At 38.9% G+C, this 15,238-nt stretch overlaps 1 protein-coding gene across 1 annotated transcript in view; it reads right to left on the minus strand.

The window, feature by feature from the left end:
- The window catches only part of LOC145401899 (glutamate receptor ionotropic, kainate 2-like), a 76,079-nt gene extending 62,344 nt beyond the window's left edge, over positions 1-13,735 (minus strand). Inside the window, exon 1 of the mRNA XM_080274005.1 lies at positions 13,651-13,735. Coding sequence (XP_080130131.1) covers positions 13,651-13,735 — 85 coding nt within the window. The remainder of the gene's footprint in view (positions 1-13,650) is intronic.
- Positions 13,736-15,238: the final 1,503 nt, after the last annotated feature.

The raw sequence follows: 15,238 nt of genomic DNA on the forward strand, positions 1-15,238 counted from the left end.
AATGGAGGGTTGTTGATCGTGCAGTGCAAGCAAGGAAGGTAAGGTATTCATCTGCCAATAAATGTACAGGACCATGATACCCATGTATATGGTTCCCAGGCCCTACTCCCTGAAGGGGTCAACATTTTCATCATTTACTGAGGGTCAGAGGAAGAGAAGAGAATGAAAGCCACCCACAATAATCTGGCCAAAGTCAACAGGGGTACGTGGGCATTTTGGAGCTCCTAAAGAATCTGCTCGGCGAGTTATCGAAATCTATCTTTCCTGTGACATACAAACATCTTATTTGCAGACATAAGTTTTCTCTAAGATCATTCCTTAACTGTCCCTTCAATCTCACGGGGTGTTTTTATTACCTCCAGACGATGTTATTCAGCTTAGGAGGGCTTCCTCTAAGGCAGCGGCATATAAAAGTTATATTTAAACTACACTGGGTAAAATATCTCTTAAGCCGAGTAAAAGTGTCTCGTGGTAACAAAATAGAAAATAAGTCATCGTAGTGTAGTAAAAACATAAGGTATTTTTTATCATTTTAAAAACAATATTGTAAAGGCTTTCGATTGGTTACCGACAAGTTATATGTTATGCCATAATAAAATAATAACGTCTCAGATTTCTTTTTCCATATTTAATATTTAAAGTAATTCTTAGGGTATTTATTGACATTTCAAAATTAAAGGGATTTGAACATTCACTTCGGAACCCTTGTTCTTCTTCTACTTACAGAGTTACAGAATTAATACAGTAAATTCATACATTTTAAAATTCTTGGTAAAGATGAATGATGTAAAGTATATGATAACAACCTTCTCAGTGGGTGTTATGTCTTGAGCTTCTTCAGAGCCCTACGTTCCCACCTTTAGGTCGGACGACTTCACGTCATATCATTTACTGCCAACAGAGATGATTGGCAATGGCGTGTGCAGGGGATGATCCAAGGTGAACCTGGCCACCTGACATCTGACTGGCTACCCCAGAGGCCACCACACCACCCACAAATGCCGAGATCTGACAGGTCGTTGGTCAAATTCATCAACTTTGTGAGGCGGGACCAGTGTGTTGCACATATCAGTAGGACAATCAGTAACAGATGAGCTGGTGTCAGTTTTACTAATCTTTCACTTGTGGCTAAGACAAAGCAACAGGGTGAGGAAGGCTGATCCTTAGGCGGCGGTCAGTCATTTTCATCTGGAATTATTACAGACACAAATCTTTATTTCTCCAAGGATACGAATTTATATTCATACTTCCATAAAAATACAACTATACTTTAAAAAGGACCTATTTACAAAAGCCCTGGTCCATTAAGCTGAGGCCTTTATGGAGCTACAGCAAGGAAACGAATGGGTCTCTAAAACACATTTGCTTAGTAGCATTTTACAATGGTAATTGTTGGAAAGAATTCAGATTGAAGATTATCAGTTAAACAGTCTCTGGGTACCTAAATAATAATAAAAACAAAAAAAACTGACAAACTGTGTGGTAAATTGAATATAAAAAATGTTATGTTATATCTTGTATTATGGTGGGTAGTTGCCCACACGATAAGTTCTCCTATACCTCACGATAATCGTGCAGCAATAATAGAAACGTATGAACCATACTGACCAGCTCTGTGGATTCAGAGAGTTGCTAACCAATTTCTTTTTATAATAGTTCCCATACACATATATTGTACTTATTTTACTTGTGACTGATTTGCACAGCCGCCCACCCCCCGTCCCCCCAGTAATCCGCAGCACCATGCAAACTCTGGTAGCTAAAAGTAAATGTTCAGTTTATCAAACAGTTTTAAGTGACCACATACAACTAACTCCAACAACTTTGATGTTATGAACCAACGGAGGTAAGGAGGAACGAACTCCTCACAGAGCACTGTACATTCACATTATGAGTTATACTATTTGCACACAATACTGTACACATACATACATATATGCACATGTATCCAGGGCCGGATTACCAGGTACAGGTAAAATGGGCAACTGCCTACCAGGCCACGGCCTGTAACAGGCCATCCAGACTTTCAGAGCGGAATAAATATACATTTTAGGTGTCCAAATAAGGGTCATCACCCATCAGGCCATCAAAAAAGGCCATTATAGGTCATGCTAAAATTTCACTGGAAATAATGGAAAAAAGAGATCTATATGTTGCAGGCCAACCGTCTGCTTTGCCTACCAGCAGGATTAATCCGGCCCTGCATATATCCACACAGATATTATACACGCATACATACCGACGCACAGATAGACAGGCAGACACGTATAAGTAAACAAACAAAAAGAAACTTTCACAGTACAGAGATGGACTACATGCTGCCCATACATTCGTGCCCGTATATACATATTCAATATTTTTCTATTAATTTTTTCCCGGTCGAATTTGAACGATGTAAAAGATATATTATGTCTTGGTGAAGTTTCTAGTAAATTCCTTGTCTTAGGTCTTCTAAATATGACATTTTACTGTGCATGGGAAATTCTAGATTGAAGAATCCTAAGTACCGGTATGTCATTCACACCTCTAGTTGCTATTGTCATCATTAATTAGCTGAAAATCTATATCAGTTCAGTGTTGGTTGTTTGACGATTTGAAGACTAACAAATATGTCAGGAGCTCAATAACATCATAAATGTGCAATATACGAAGCTGGTGGTATATGGGGACAGTGTGTTGGTGGAATGAGTTAATGGTCATTATGCGTACTAGCGTCTTTGGTGCTCCTACCAGAAAAATTAAATAAGTCTTGTGAGTTCCATCCCAGACTGCTGAATAGTACAGTAAGTATGAATATACTAATGAATAATAAATTTGTTCATGGTCTGCTTCGTTCATGCCACTGCGTGATGCCACCAGATACCACCACGTAGGATACCAGGCCACTCAGTCAGAGATGGCGAGGCTCACCAGTTCATACTGACGTTACTTTCAAAGACAATTTTGTACTGTAACTGCTACTGTATGTTCATGTTCTTATTTAAAATCTTGACCCTGAGTGCAGACACGGAAATAGATGCCAACATGAATTCTGGAATTGATACATGATAAATTTGAGCTAGGAAATATACTTACACACTAAGTCGAAATATTAGGTACACGAAACCAGCGTATTTCTATATTTTGATAAGGTGGCTTCCATTGAAAGATGGATATTCCATGGCCTTCTACTTACCCCATTTTGCCACTTCAGCACGATGATTAATTTTAGTCTTGCTACCTCCAAGCGATTTTTTAAATTTAGGAAATACTTCTCGCACCGATGAGGCTATTATATCTAACCCCTCCAGTTCGATAAGTCTCTCATAAGATGAATAAAACTGTCTTGAGATAGCATGAATTAATTTAAAAGGCCGTCTTCTGTCTGAAGGAATTAACCTGAGATGGCGAAAGGGAAAGGAAACTCCCATTTTATTTAAATGTATATATATACAATTACACTTACAAGCACTTCTCACCCTACATACAATCTCTACCAGACAGCCTAAGCCACTTGGTAGAGATGTATTGGCTGTATCGTCCCGACTTCGGTCGGGATAGGCCGGTCCTGCAGTGGATACTCAAACGGCTGATGATATATATATATATATATATATATATATATATATATACATATATATACTGAAACACATGACAATTTCTCTGCCTTGTTGCTAACTGCGTTATGTAAAATATCATGCAGTTGAATAATTTCCTATCCTTACAGGGTTTTATCTTGACCGTTAGGGGTCTGCCTACACCACTGCACACTCCCTGTTGTTGTTACGACCATAAACATTTTCGTTATGCATTTCAGTACGATGACATCTTTAATGTTTTGTTCTTGCTACCAACAGAGTATTATTTAAGGCTAGGATAGAGTTCTATAACAGGGTGAATTAAACTTAGCTTTCATCACCCTTTTCTCACTGAAGATCCTGTTTAATATAAATAAAAATCATTTAGTGGAGATATGATTAAATTACAGATGTCAGCTTATTGAAACTGTTAGTCTAGCTTATACATTAACTTTTGTCAACTGATGTTTCCCCTTTCGTTAACTTAAATAACAATTGTTAAAGCTGCCTCACTTCATTTTTCCCATTTCTCCATTCTGTTGGCTGTGCTCGAGATTTTTTTTTTTTTTAATAAGACTAGTGTTCTTTGCCAAGTTATAATTAGTAAGCTCATTATGCCTTTAGTTTAACAAAAATTTTAATTCAGTCTACTCATTATACTTTCCCCCATTTCTCCCTTCTGTTCAATATGCAGGAGAGAATATACGCCTTTTATGCAAGATTGTGGTATATTTTGTTAACTAATATCTTTCTAAGCTCATTTTCTCTTTAATGGGGGCTCGAATTCTAACAATTAACTCATTTTCCTTTTCGTTATTTCCCCTCCTTTTCTTTTTGATAGGCTAGAGAGATTTTAAGTCTATTTCATAGAAGTTTTAGCACGTTTTATCAAATAATACGTTTCTAAGCTCATATTCTCTATATTTAATCAAGATTATAATTCTGGCAATCGTTATTGCATTTTCCTCAATTCTCCTTTCTTTTGTACTATACATGGTAGAGAGGATTTCGAGTTTTATTTAGATTTAAAGTGGTTTTGTCGATTATATCGTCTCTAAACTCATTTTAACTTATTTTCCGAATAGTTGACAGACGTTCGAGTTCCCTTGGTTAACGCAGATTCAGTTTCTGACAGTTGGCCCATATTCTGTCGAGTCTGGCGAAGTTGCTTTCTTTGCCAAGCCAGCTTACCAGACTCTCTCTCTCTCTCTCTCTCTCTCTCTCATACGGTGTTGGGTTGATTTTAGGTGAGGGAAAAGTGGGTTCGTAGTTAAACAGGTATTGGGTATGTAAGTAAACGAGGTGGTAGGTATGGTAGTTCACTAAATATGTAAGCTGGCAAGCATTAAGTACAGTTTATACATACGGTAGGTAGATTTGAGAGGGAGACATACGTAGGTAGAAATCTGTGGATGTAAGTGGGCAGGTTAGTAGAGAAGTAGGTAGGTGGGTAAGTTAGTAGATGGAGAGGTTGGAAGGCAGAAAAGTAGGTGCAGAAATAAGTAAGTTGGCAGGAAGGGAGGCAGGTAGTAGATGTGCAGGCAGGCAGGTAGGAAGACCTAAAGGAAGACAGGTCGGAGGGTAGGAAGCTAGATGAATACGAGTAGATAGGCAAGTAAGTATATAGCTCGGTAGGCTGGGAAAAGTAGGTGGGTAGGTAGGTATGTAGGTATGAAGGGCTAGGTAGGAATGAAGGAAGGAAGAAATTAGGGGATAAAAAGCATATATGTAGCAATGACAAAATAATGAAGTACAAGAAGAAGAAGAAGAGAAAAAGTGATTAAAATATGATGACGACGAGGAAGAAGAGGCAGGAGAAGAAAGAGAAGTAAAACGAGAGGAGAAAGAAAAGAGGAATGTGAGGCCAAAAGCTCTATTTAAAGCCACACCCCAGCCAACTCCGACATCTTGGTTACATTCTCTCTCTCTCTCTCTCTCTCTCTTCAATATATATATATATATATATATATATATATATATATATATATATATATATATAATGTGGTTTCACTGTGTGCGGTTAATACAGAATACCATTCTCCACATTCATTTATCACATCAAAACATCTTTCTTCCTTCCTTTCTTCATTAATTCCTTTATCAACCTACTTTCTTTTCTTCCTTCTTTCTTTCCTTCCTTCTTCCTTTCCCTCCCCTTTCTTTCCTTCTACCCCCTCTCCCTTCCTTCCTTCCTTCCTTCCCTCCTTTCATCTCTACATTTTTATATGCGCTCCTTTCATTCTTGCATTTAGTCTTTCTTTCTTTCATCCTCCCTTACTTCCCTCCTCTCTCCCTTCTTTCTTTCTTGCTTGCTTGCTTTCTTTCATCCTTTCCTTCCCTCCTTTATTCCCTCCTTCTTTCTTTCCTTCCTTCCTTCCCTCTTTCCTTCCTCCCCTCCTTCCTTCCTTTCCTCCTTCCTGTCTTCTTTCCTTCATTCTTTTCTCCCCCCTTGCTTTCCTTTACCTCCCATCTTCTTTCAGTTACTCTTTCCTTCCATTTTTCTTTCCTTTCTTCCTTCCTTCCTCCTTCCTTTCTTCCTTCCTTCCTTCCTTCCTTCTTTGCTTCCTTCAATAACCAGCTATTGAAATGGTGTGCCACGAATGCTATTTCTACCATTCACACTGATAAAGTTTTCAAACTGGGCACAGGTGAAATTGATGACATGTGCTTTACCATAAAGAAGAAAAATAAAGGGCCTATCTTAAATAGATTTGGGGCTATACGTCTACTGACGACTATAGCCAAGGAGTGTCCTAATTTCAAACTATGCTCTAGCTGGGACAGGGATAAATATACCTTTGAACCTTATTATAGGAATAGAATGTTTAGGGTTTCTTATAACAACTACGAAACTGCAAATAAAGACAGATATACTCCTGGAAGAACACAAACTGGTGTTATTACCAGGAATGCTCGTCACCCACCCCACACCCGCACCCACACTATGGGTTTCAGGAATAGAAATGACACGAATCACACCCAAACTTTCGTTAACACACACCCTCATGCTGCTGGGTTGGGGATAACGTCGAGGGACAGACGTAACTCGGCACCAACCCACGCTGCCACTACAGGGCCCGGCGGAGGGTCGGGGGATAGGAATAGGTCTGCTCCCACCCACACTTACTCTACAGCTTTAGTGGATGGGTCAGGGGACAGGCACAACTCAACATCCACCCACACTAACACTACAAGAGGTGGAGGAAGATTGGGAGGATTTGTGGGTAGTAATCACCCGACCCAGCATCATTCCAGCACCTACATTTCGGGGTCGGGAGTAGGGAATAGAAAATGTTCACCTTACAACCACACACCTTATGTAATGTCTGAGGTTCGTGAGACACAGTATGATGACACGCAACATGAACGAAACGAAAGGAATTGGTACGCTGCTTCTAGAAATCAGTCTGAGACTGAACTTCCTGATTTCTATAGAAGCAAGAAGGTGGGGTGCTATAACTGTGGAGAATTCAATCATGTGCAGGTAAACTGTAGGTTTGATCACAAACTTCAGTGTGGCAATTGTCAACGTCTGGGACATAAGAGTCGCCTATGTCGGTACTATAGCACATAGGGGTTGGCGAAGAAGCACTTGCCGATGTAAACACTAAAGGATATTTTTTAACTATTGAACATATTAATGCTCGATCATTACAGTGTAATTTGGATGAAATAATATTGTTATTGAAAGACAGAAATATTGACATCCTATGTGTTAGTGAATCATGGCTTGTTCCCATTACCCCGAGTGATTTTGTTAATATACCAGAGTATAAGATATTACGATGTGACAGTGGCCGTGGAGGTGGCGTATGCATTTATATCAAGGATGTCTTATCAGCCAATGTCATAGAATTAAATGTCCCTAAGCAACCAGGCATTGAAGATGTCTGGGTAACGGTACAGTGTCGCAAATTGCCAGCCATTATTGTCGGATGCATGTACCGACACCCTAAAGCTCCAGCTGCCACTTTTGATTATATACAGGATACATTTAGATCAATTTGTATGCGAAATAAAACATTTTTTGTTCTTGGTGACTTCAATGATAATCAATTTGCTAATGATAACAAACTTAAAAAGATCTTAAAGAATAATAGATTAACTCAGATAATAGATAAACCTACTAGAGTCACACCTACGTCTGCAACATTGCTGGATCTTGTAATCACTAACAAACCTGGTGTCATTAACAGTTATGATGTTATTCCCCAAGTAATTGCAGATCATGATCTTATTAGCATCTCAGTAGATATTAGTAAACCTAAGAGACCGCCCGTTGTTCGAACTTTTCGTCACCTTGGGAACTACCACAAAGACGACTTTTGTCTTAGGCTTCTACAGAGCACAGACGATTTTGATAAGATTTTGAAAACTGATGATGTAAACACACAAGTGAATATTTTTGCTGATACTTTTGTTAATTGTTTAAATGCCTGTGCTCCTTTTGTAACTAAGGAGATTAAAAGACCGTTAGCACCATGGATGAACGATTGTATACGGCAAGCTATGAGCGTTAGAAATGATACTCATAAAAAACTTAAATCTGATCGACATAATATAGCTCTCTACGAGCAATATGAACAAGAAAAGAAGCTTGTTAAAGCTCTCATTACAGAGGGGAAAGCAGACTACTATCGCAGTCGGTTATGTAATAGCAGAGGAAGCACTTCAGCGACGTGGAAAATAATAAGAGAAATTATCCCAAACTGTAAAAGTAACTCGGACGGTTACAACTGTGATAATAAAAATAAAGCTGACGAATTCAATTATCATTTTGCAAATGTCGGTAAGAAGACGTATGAACGAACACAAGAAGTCCTCCATGGTGAAAACGTGTCAGGTTCTATCAATTCTCCATATATAATCTCAAGTGAATGTAATCTTTTTAGACCTCATCCTGTAGATACCGACACTATCATTCTTACGATAAAAGGCTTAAATGAGACTCGTTCTGTGGGCTCGGATGGCATTTCACTGAGATTTGTTAAGGACGCACTCTGTGTTATAGCTTTTTACTTAACCTGTATTATCAATACTTCTGTCGCAACAGGCATTTTTCCTACAGCCTGGAAACATGCATTGGTACTTCCTCTCTATAAAAGTGGTGATGTAAATGATGTAAGCAATTACAGACCAATCTCACTATTGCCCATTGTCTCTAAAATACTCGAAAAGGTTGTTACCAATCAGCTCATACACTTCTTGGAATCTAACAAATCACTGTCTAATACCCAACATGGATTTCGTCCTAGATTATCCACCGAGACCGCTCTTACTGTCATAACAGATAAAATATATAATAACATGGACTCTAAGCAAGTTACACTGTTAACCTTGTGTGACCTCTCCAAAGCTTTTGATAGTATTAGTCACGACATTCTTTTAAGTAAATGTGCTAAGCTTAATATTGACTGCTTCTGGTTCAAAAGTTACCTAGAAAATAGGACTCAATCTGTCCGCCTGAGCAACACTATATCTGATAAATTGAATGTAGCTTACGGGGTCCCTCAAGGCTCAATCCTTGGTCCTGTCTTGTTTACCATCTATGTTAATGACCTTGCTGAGAGTATAAATGGATGTTCTTTGGTGCAATATGCTGATGATACCCAATTTCTCCATGCTGACACTATAAATAATCTCGAGGCTCTTATCTCCAAAACAGAAGGAACCTTACGGATTGCAAAACATTATTTTCTTAGAAATGGACTTATGCTAAATTCAAGAAAAACACAATGTATCTTCATAGGCAATAGACGATTTCTATCACATATTCCTCCTAACACTGTCATAAATTGTTCTGGTGAGCACATTTACCCGAGCACTAGTGTAAAAAATTTAGGTGTCTATATCGACAGATATATGCTTTTTGATGTGCATATTATTGAATTAAATAAGAAAGTCATGGGAACACTTATGTTCATAAATCAGATATGTGAAAACTTTGATAAGTCAACTCGAAAAATTGTTGTACAGTCTCTAGCTCTTAGCATAATAAATTACTCTATAGGTATATGGGGTACGACAAATGATACCTTACTTCACCAAGTTCAGAAATTACAAAATTTTGCAGCTAAAATAGCTATCGCGGGAGCAAGAAAGTATGACCATGTAACCCCCATCATAAAGGAATTAAAGTGGTTAAAGATTAAAGATAAACATATTTTTGACAGATGTACGACTGTTTATATGGCTGTCAATGGTTTTTATCCGGAGTGGTATCTAAAGTTGTCCACTGTCACTGAAAACACAGCCAGTACAACAAGACAGCGAAATAACCTTTTTGTGCCTAGAGCCAGAACAAACTCTGGAGCCAGAGCCATCACCATACTAGGACCCAAACTGTGGAATAATTTACCTACTGATATCACTCATTCCGGAAGCATACATGTTTTCAAATCTAAACTTAGGGAGTTAATTTTAAGTGATTTGTAGTTGATATTATCATGTATCGAATATGACATGACTATTTTTGTCTGTGACTTTGTATACCGATTTGTAAGAATAACCATATTTTATGGAAATAAAGTATTTGAACTTTGAACTTTGAACTTCTGTCCTCCCTCCATCCCTCCCTTCTTTCCTTTATCCCTCCCGTCTTCCTCCAGTCACTCCTTCTTTCCTCCCTTCTTTCATTAGTTTCTTCATTCCTCCCTTCCCTCCTCCTCTCCTTCTTTCATTCAGCCCTCTATTTCATCTTTCATTCAGCCCTCCTTTCCTTCTTTCATTCATCCCTCCCTTCCTTCTTCCATTCACCTTCCTTCCTTCCTCCTTTCCTTCCTTCTTTCCTCCCTCCCTCCCTTCCTTCTTTCCTTCCTTCCTTGCCTTTTTCCTTCTTTCTTTTTTTCTTTCATTCCTTCTCTCCTTCCTTCATTCATCCTTCCCCCTCATCTTTTCTTCAACCTTTCCTTCCTCTCTCCCTTGTTTCTTGCCTTCATCTCATTCACCCCTCCATTCCTCCTTCTCTTTCCTCTTCAACACCTCTGATAGTTCACGCGGTGAACGTATATTCATAATACATCATTATTATTATTATTACTATTATTATCATCATTATTATTATTATTATTATTATTATTTTAGTGAGGCTAGTTTTTGCTAGGTCCTCGAGGCTCTTGGAAGGACTCTGAATACACTTTGTCTAATAAGCCCCCAACAGGACTTTAGATGAGGGCGTGTTGCCCTGTGTGAATCCAGCAAATACGACTTTAGTTTACCTAGAAGCTCACGATAAAGAAGGAATCCTCACAACGACAACAAAGGCTGGTGTGTGTTGCCGGGCACCCGGGTGGTTGGCATATGATCCATATAATTATAACTTCTTTTTATTACAAATTACTAAACAAGAGGACTTCTAGGGGACATCTAGTAGGGTCCTTCAAATGCCTCTGCAATTGTCATGGAGGCTGTAAGGCAACTCCATCATTTCAAATAGATCTCTCAGCAGTTAACACAAAAAAGTCTTCAATAACTCAGTGATTAAGGCGTTTCCAGACAAGCCCCTACAACTAAGGTCCGAGAATAATACAAAAATTATGACGCAGAAAAGCAGAGACACACTTATTGCATTTCCGTCCAAAAATATATTAATAGATTGCCGTATATCAATATTCAACCCTGTCGGACCTGGCTGCAACTATCTGACCAACCAACATTCTCAAAAGAATTTTCGGCTGGATTATCTATTTCATATTTACCACTACTCTTGTCCCTGAAAAGTATTATGCAGATATCAGTTTCTTTTTACTTAATAATAGGAGGGAGCGCTCATCATTCATTCACTCGATGTAGTGGTGCTCTCGGATGCCTGCCCTTTCCTCTCTTCCTTTATTCCTTTCTCTTCTGTCTTTCTTTCCTTCATTCTTTCCTCTTCCTTTTGTCTATGGGTGACTCTACACTGAGTGACAAACCAAACTGTTTCCTGTTCATCAGGAAACCATTTGCCACGCTGGATGGTAATCATAATTCCGTAACCAAATTATAGCACCATGTGGTTTAGTAGGTAATTAAGGCGCTCCAATCGGATTAAGACGGTGCTAGTTTATATCCAAGGGGTGGTTGGGGTCTGTTGCTCACATAATGTCCTTCAGGGATGAGTGAGGCTGGTCACTTATCTTAAATGTCAGGACCAACTTGCCTCGCCCCGGGCTCCTACGCTCCTCATGGGGCAACGGTGGATTAGATGATGAATGAATGAATGAAGGCATTGCACTGATCGTCTGGTGTGTGTGTGTGTGTGTGTGTGTGTGTGTGTGTGTGTGTGTGTGTGTGTGTGTGTGTGTGTGTGTGTGTGTGTGTGTGTGTGTGTGTGTGTGTGTGTGTGTGTGTGTGTGTGTGTGTGTGTGTGTGTGTGGTACCTGGATTCCAGGCATTCGAATGATAAGTGAGTGTCTGGACCATTTCACTGAACATGCTGCTACTGGTTCTTCCATAGGCTCACTTTAATACATTTCTCCTTGCTTGTTTCTGGATCTTACCTCACCCCATCCTTAGCTACTAGAAAAAAAAAAATGATGATGATGATGATGATGATGATGACGGCAAAGGCTAATCAATGCATTCTCTAAATTTCAGTCTTCTAACTCACACACGCCAGGAAGCAAACCCAAGAACAGTTTTTATTACCTTTATTTATTATTGCTCGTACCAGGAGCGTAGGGGCCCGGGGCTATGATATTAAATCCAGATATTCCAGGCGTGACCAGACAGTATCCCTTCAGTAGCATTCAGTGAGCAATTAACCCCAACCACTTCTCTTATTTAAACCCTTATGGGCCACATCCAGTTAAACGGAGCTTAAACTGAATGCCCCTTTGAGTCCGCTAAAGTACAATGGCAGTAGGTAAAATGAAGGAGAAAGAGCAGTCAACATTACATGGCGGTAATAACGGGTAAGCCTATAGCGTGTTTGTTCTAACCTGACGAAGATTCCCAACTCTCTTCAGCTCGGTTGATGGCAAATTGTAGTATAACTAGAGGGCTGATTTGGCCCTCCATCATTGGAACACTATACATGATGGTGGTGGTGGTGGTGATGAACGTCACAATAATGATGATAATCTGTGATCTCTCGGAAAATGAAACAGAAAAGAGGGCCTGGTTATAAGGTACTTTTCATATCCTGTGCAGTCAGAACTATGAGGCTGTTTGCACCACAGTTACAGGATGTTGGGGTGACCACATTCCCACTGGGTACAAAAGGGAAGAATAACCATCTACCTATGCCCTTTCAGCTACATTTTTTTTTTTTTTTTAAGCAGGGAATACTTGGGTAGTTTTTTTTTTTTTTTACCTTATAGGCTACCTTCAAAAAAAAAATAAAAATACTGCCGCTGCTACTACTACTATTACTACTACTACTACCGGCACTGGAAAGTAAGAAACCCTCACAGCTGACAGGCAAAGAAACCACATGTGTTAATGAGAACCAAGTTTCGATCCCGCAGGAGGTCGATACAGTATGTAATAATAATAATAATAATAATAATACAGTAATAATAATAACAACTTCAAGGGCTCCTTTTTTTCGGAGGTCTTTATCACCTTTTCTCTTTGTGGATTCATTTGATGTGGTTCCTCCTTTGCTTGTTTGTTTTCCCCTTTCCTTTTCTTTTTTTCTGTATAGGTTGACTGAATGTTGTGGGTACAGCAGTAGGAAAAATCATTTTAAATAAGAGGCGAACCTCATTTACTCTTGCATGATGTATTTACAGTATAATGATGGGGAGGAGGCGTTTTGGTCGGGGATGTAGGCGCCGTTATTGTTGTTGTGCATGGCTAAGCAGTGCGATCTGTAAATGTTATAATTCATGATCTCTTTACGTTATGTTAGATGAAGATAGTGTAATAAAAAAAAAAACTCGTTTCGATAATCTACAGCACCAATCAACCCACACAGGTATAAAAAAGGCTGAAAAAGAAAAAAACGACGTAAATGAGGAGCCCTAAAAATAAATATTAACTAAGAAGCCAACAACAACAAGCACAACATAAACAACAACAACAACAACAACAACAATAATAATAATAATAATAATAATATCGGTAATAATAATGACAATGATGATCATTGATGGTGATGATTTTAACTCACCAATAAAGATGTCGTCAGGCAGAGCAAATATCCTGAGAGAACACCAGCAGAAAACCACCAACGCGTTGATCAAAGTTAGCTTCATCTTGGAGCACTAATCTCACTTCTCTTCACTATCTCTCCACAAAATAATGTATTGATATCAGGTCATTCTATAGCCCACTTAAGCCTTTTTGCATTTAAGTTTGCTTCTGGTTTGGTTTTCAAGTCTTCATTGCCTAATTTTGCTTCACTTGCGATTCAGTTCGTTTTTTACGCAATTCTCAATCCTGCTTAGGCTAGAACTGACATTACAATTCAGTCACTTCTTGATTTGGTTTTCAAATTTGTTTGTAACCTAATTATTTTACTTTAGTTTTAACCTTAGATTACATGTGCACTTCACAGATCTGCCCACGTTTACATGTTAGTTCAGTATAAGCAAAACTGTATTTCTGCTGAAATGGCTGACGTAAAACTTATGTAAGCTTCACTTACATTACACAATATTTTAGGTTTAATCTGGAGTGTTGTCAATGCGCACTTGATTAATCTACATTATTTTCAGACTAATGTAAACTAATTCTTTGCATAGTTAACCACTTTTATTCAAGCCTATTCACTCTCAGCCAAATCTTGATTTGACATCTCCCTGTACATTCTATTTTTTCTTTTTCCAAATTGATTTTAATCACTTAAACCTACAGCATTTGATGCCAGTCTACCCCTGACTCAGCTGTAAGTCACTTTAAGGCCGCTGTACTTTCATCCACGTCTCTCACACACCACAAAGCCAGTCAGGAGACAGGACGTGTGTGCTGGGCATTCACCAGGTCCTGTCCTCCCCACTTACTCTTTTTTAATCAGCCCATACACCACTGACCGGGCTAATGTATGGCCCGGCCTGCACTATATGTGCAGGGAATCTTTTAACGAACGAACGATCCACGTCTCATTCTTTCCAAATATCTGTGGTCTCCACTGACAAGCCTAACTGTACTGGAACTTGAGCTTCCTTGTCGTTATTTCAGTCAAATCTTTATCTTCTTTCTGAGATCGTTATTTTTTCTTCTTTCTCAGCAAGAGCTTTTGCCATCATCCCTTTTCTATATCCAGCTTGGCGTAAAATTTTTAGCATCACTTTCTTCAGTTTACATTAGTCATACATGCATTTCATTTACCTTCATTGTGTCGTTATGTACGATATAACGAGTAAAAGAAAAGTCAGCCCAGTTCTATCCAATTTCACGCAACGCGATTTTTTTTTTTTTCCAGCCCAGTTTATTGTTAATGCAAGCTAACTTCCTGTTGCCCCCGTCCCAGATAAAGTCAGCTGTGCAAGTTGACCCGTAACACCAGAGTCACTGTACCATCACATTTCACTGCCAGGGTTCATCGACGTCACCTAAAAAAAAGAAAAAAAAAAGTTGCATGTTTTTTTTTTTACACAAAGATGCAGGGCAGTATAGATGTGAATATTTCTCAGGTTGGAAGGCCGTAAGTAGGTAGGTCAATAAGTGGTAGTTGGTAGGTAGGCAGGTAAGTCATAAGTTGGTGAGTGGGTGGTAAGTATATAGGAGGGCATACGTTGATGGGTAAATAAATGGTA

The sequence above is a fragment of the Coenobita brevimanus genome, chromosome 57, assembly GCF_032717465.1.
Source record: "Coenobita brevimanus isolate Jiangsu-jjx chromosome 57, ASM3271746v2, whole genome shotgun sequence".
In the NCBI taxonomy this organism is placed as follows: Eukaryota; Metazoa; Arthropoda; class Malacostraca; order Decapoda; family Coenobitidae; genus Coenobita; species Coenobita brevimanus.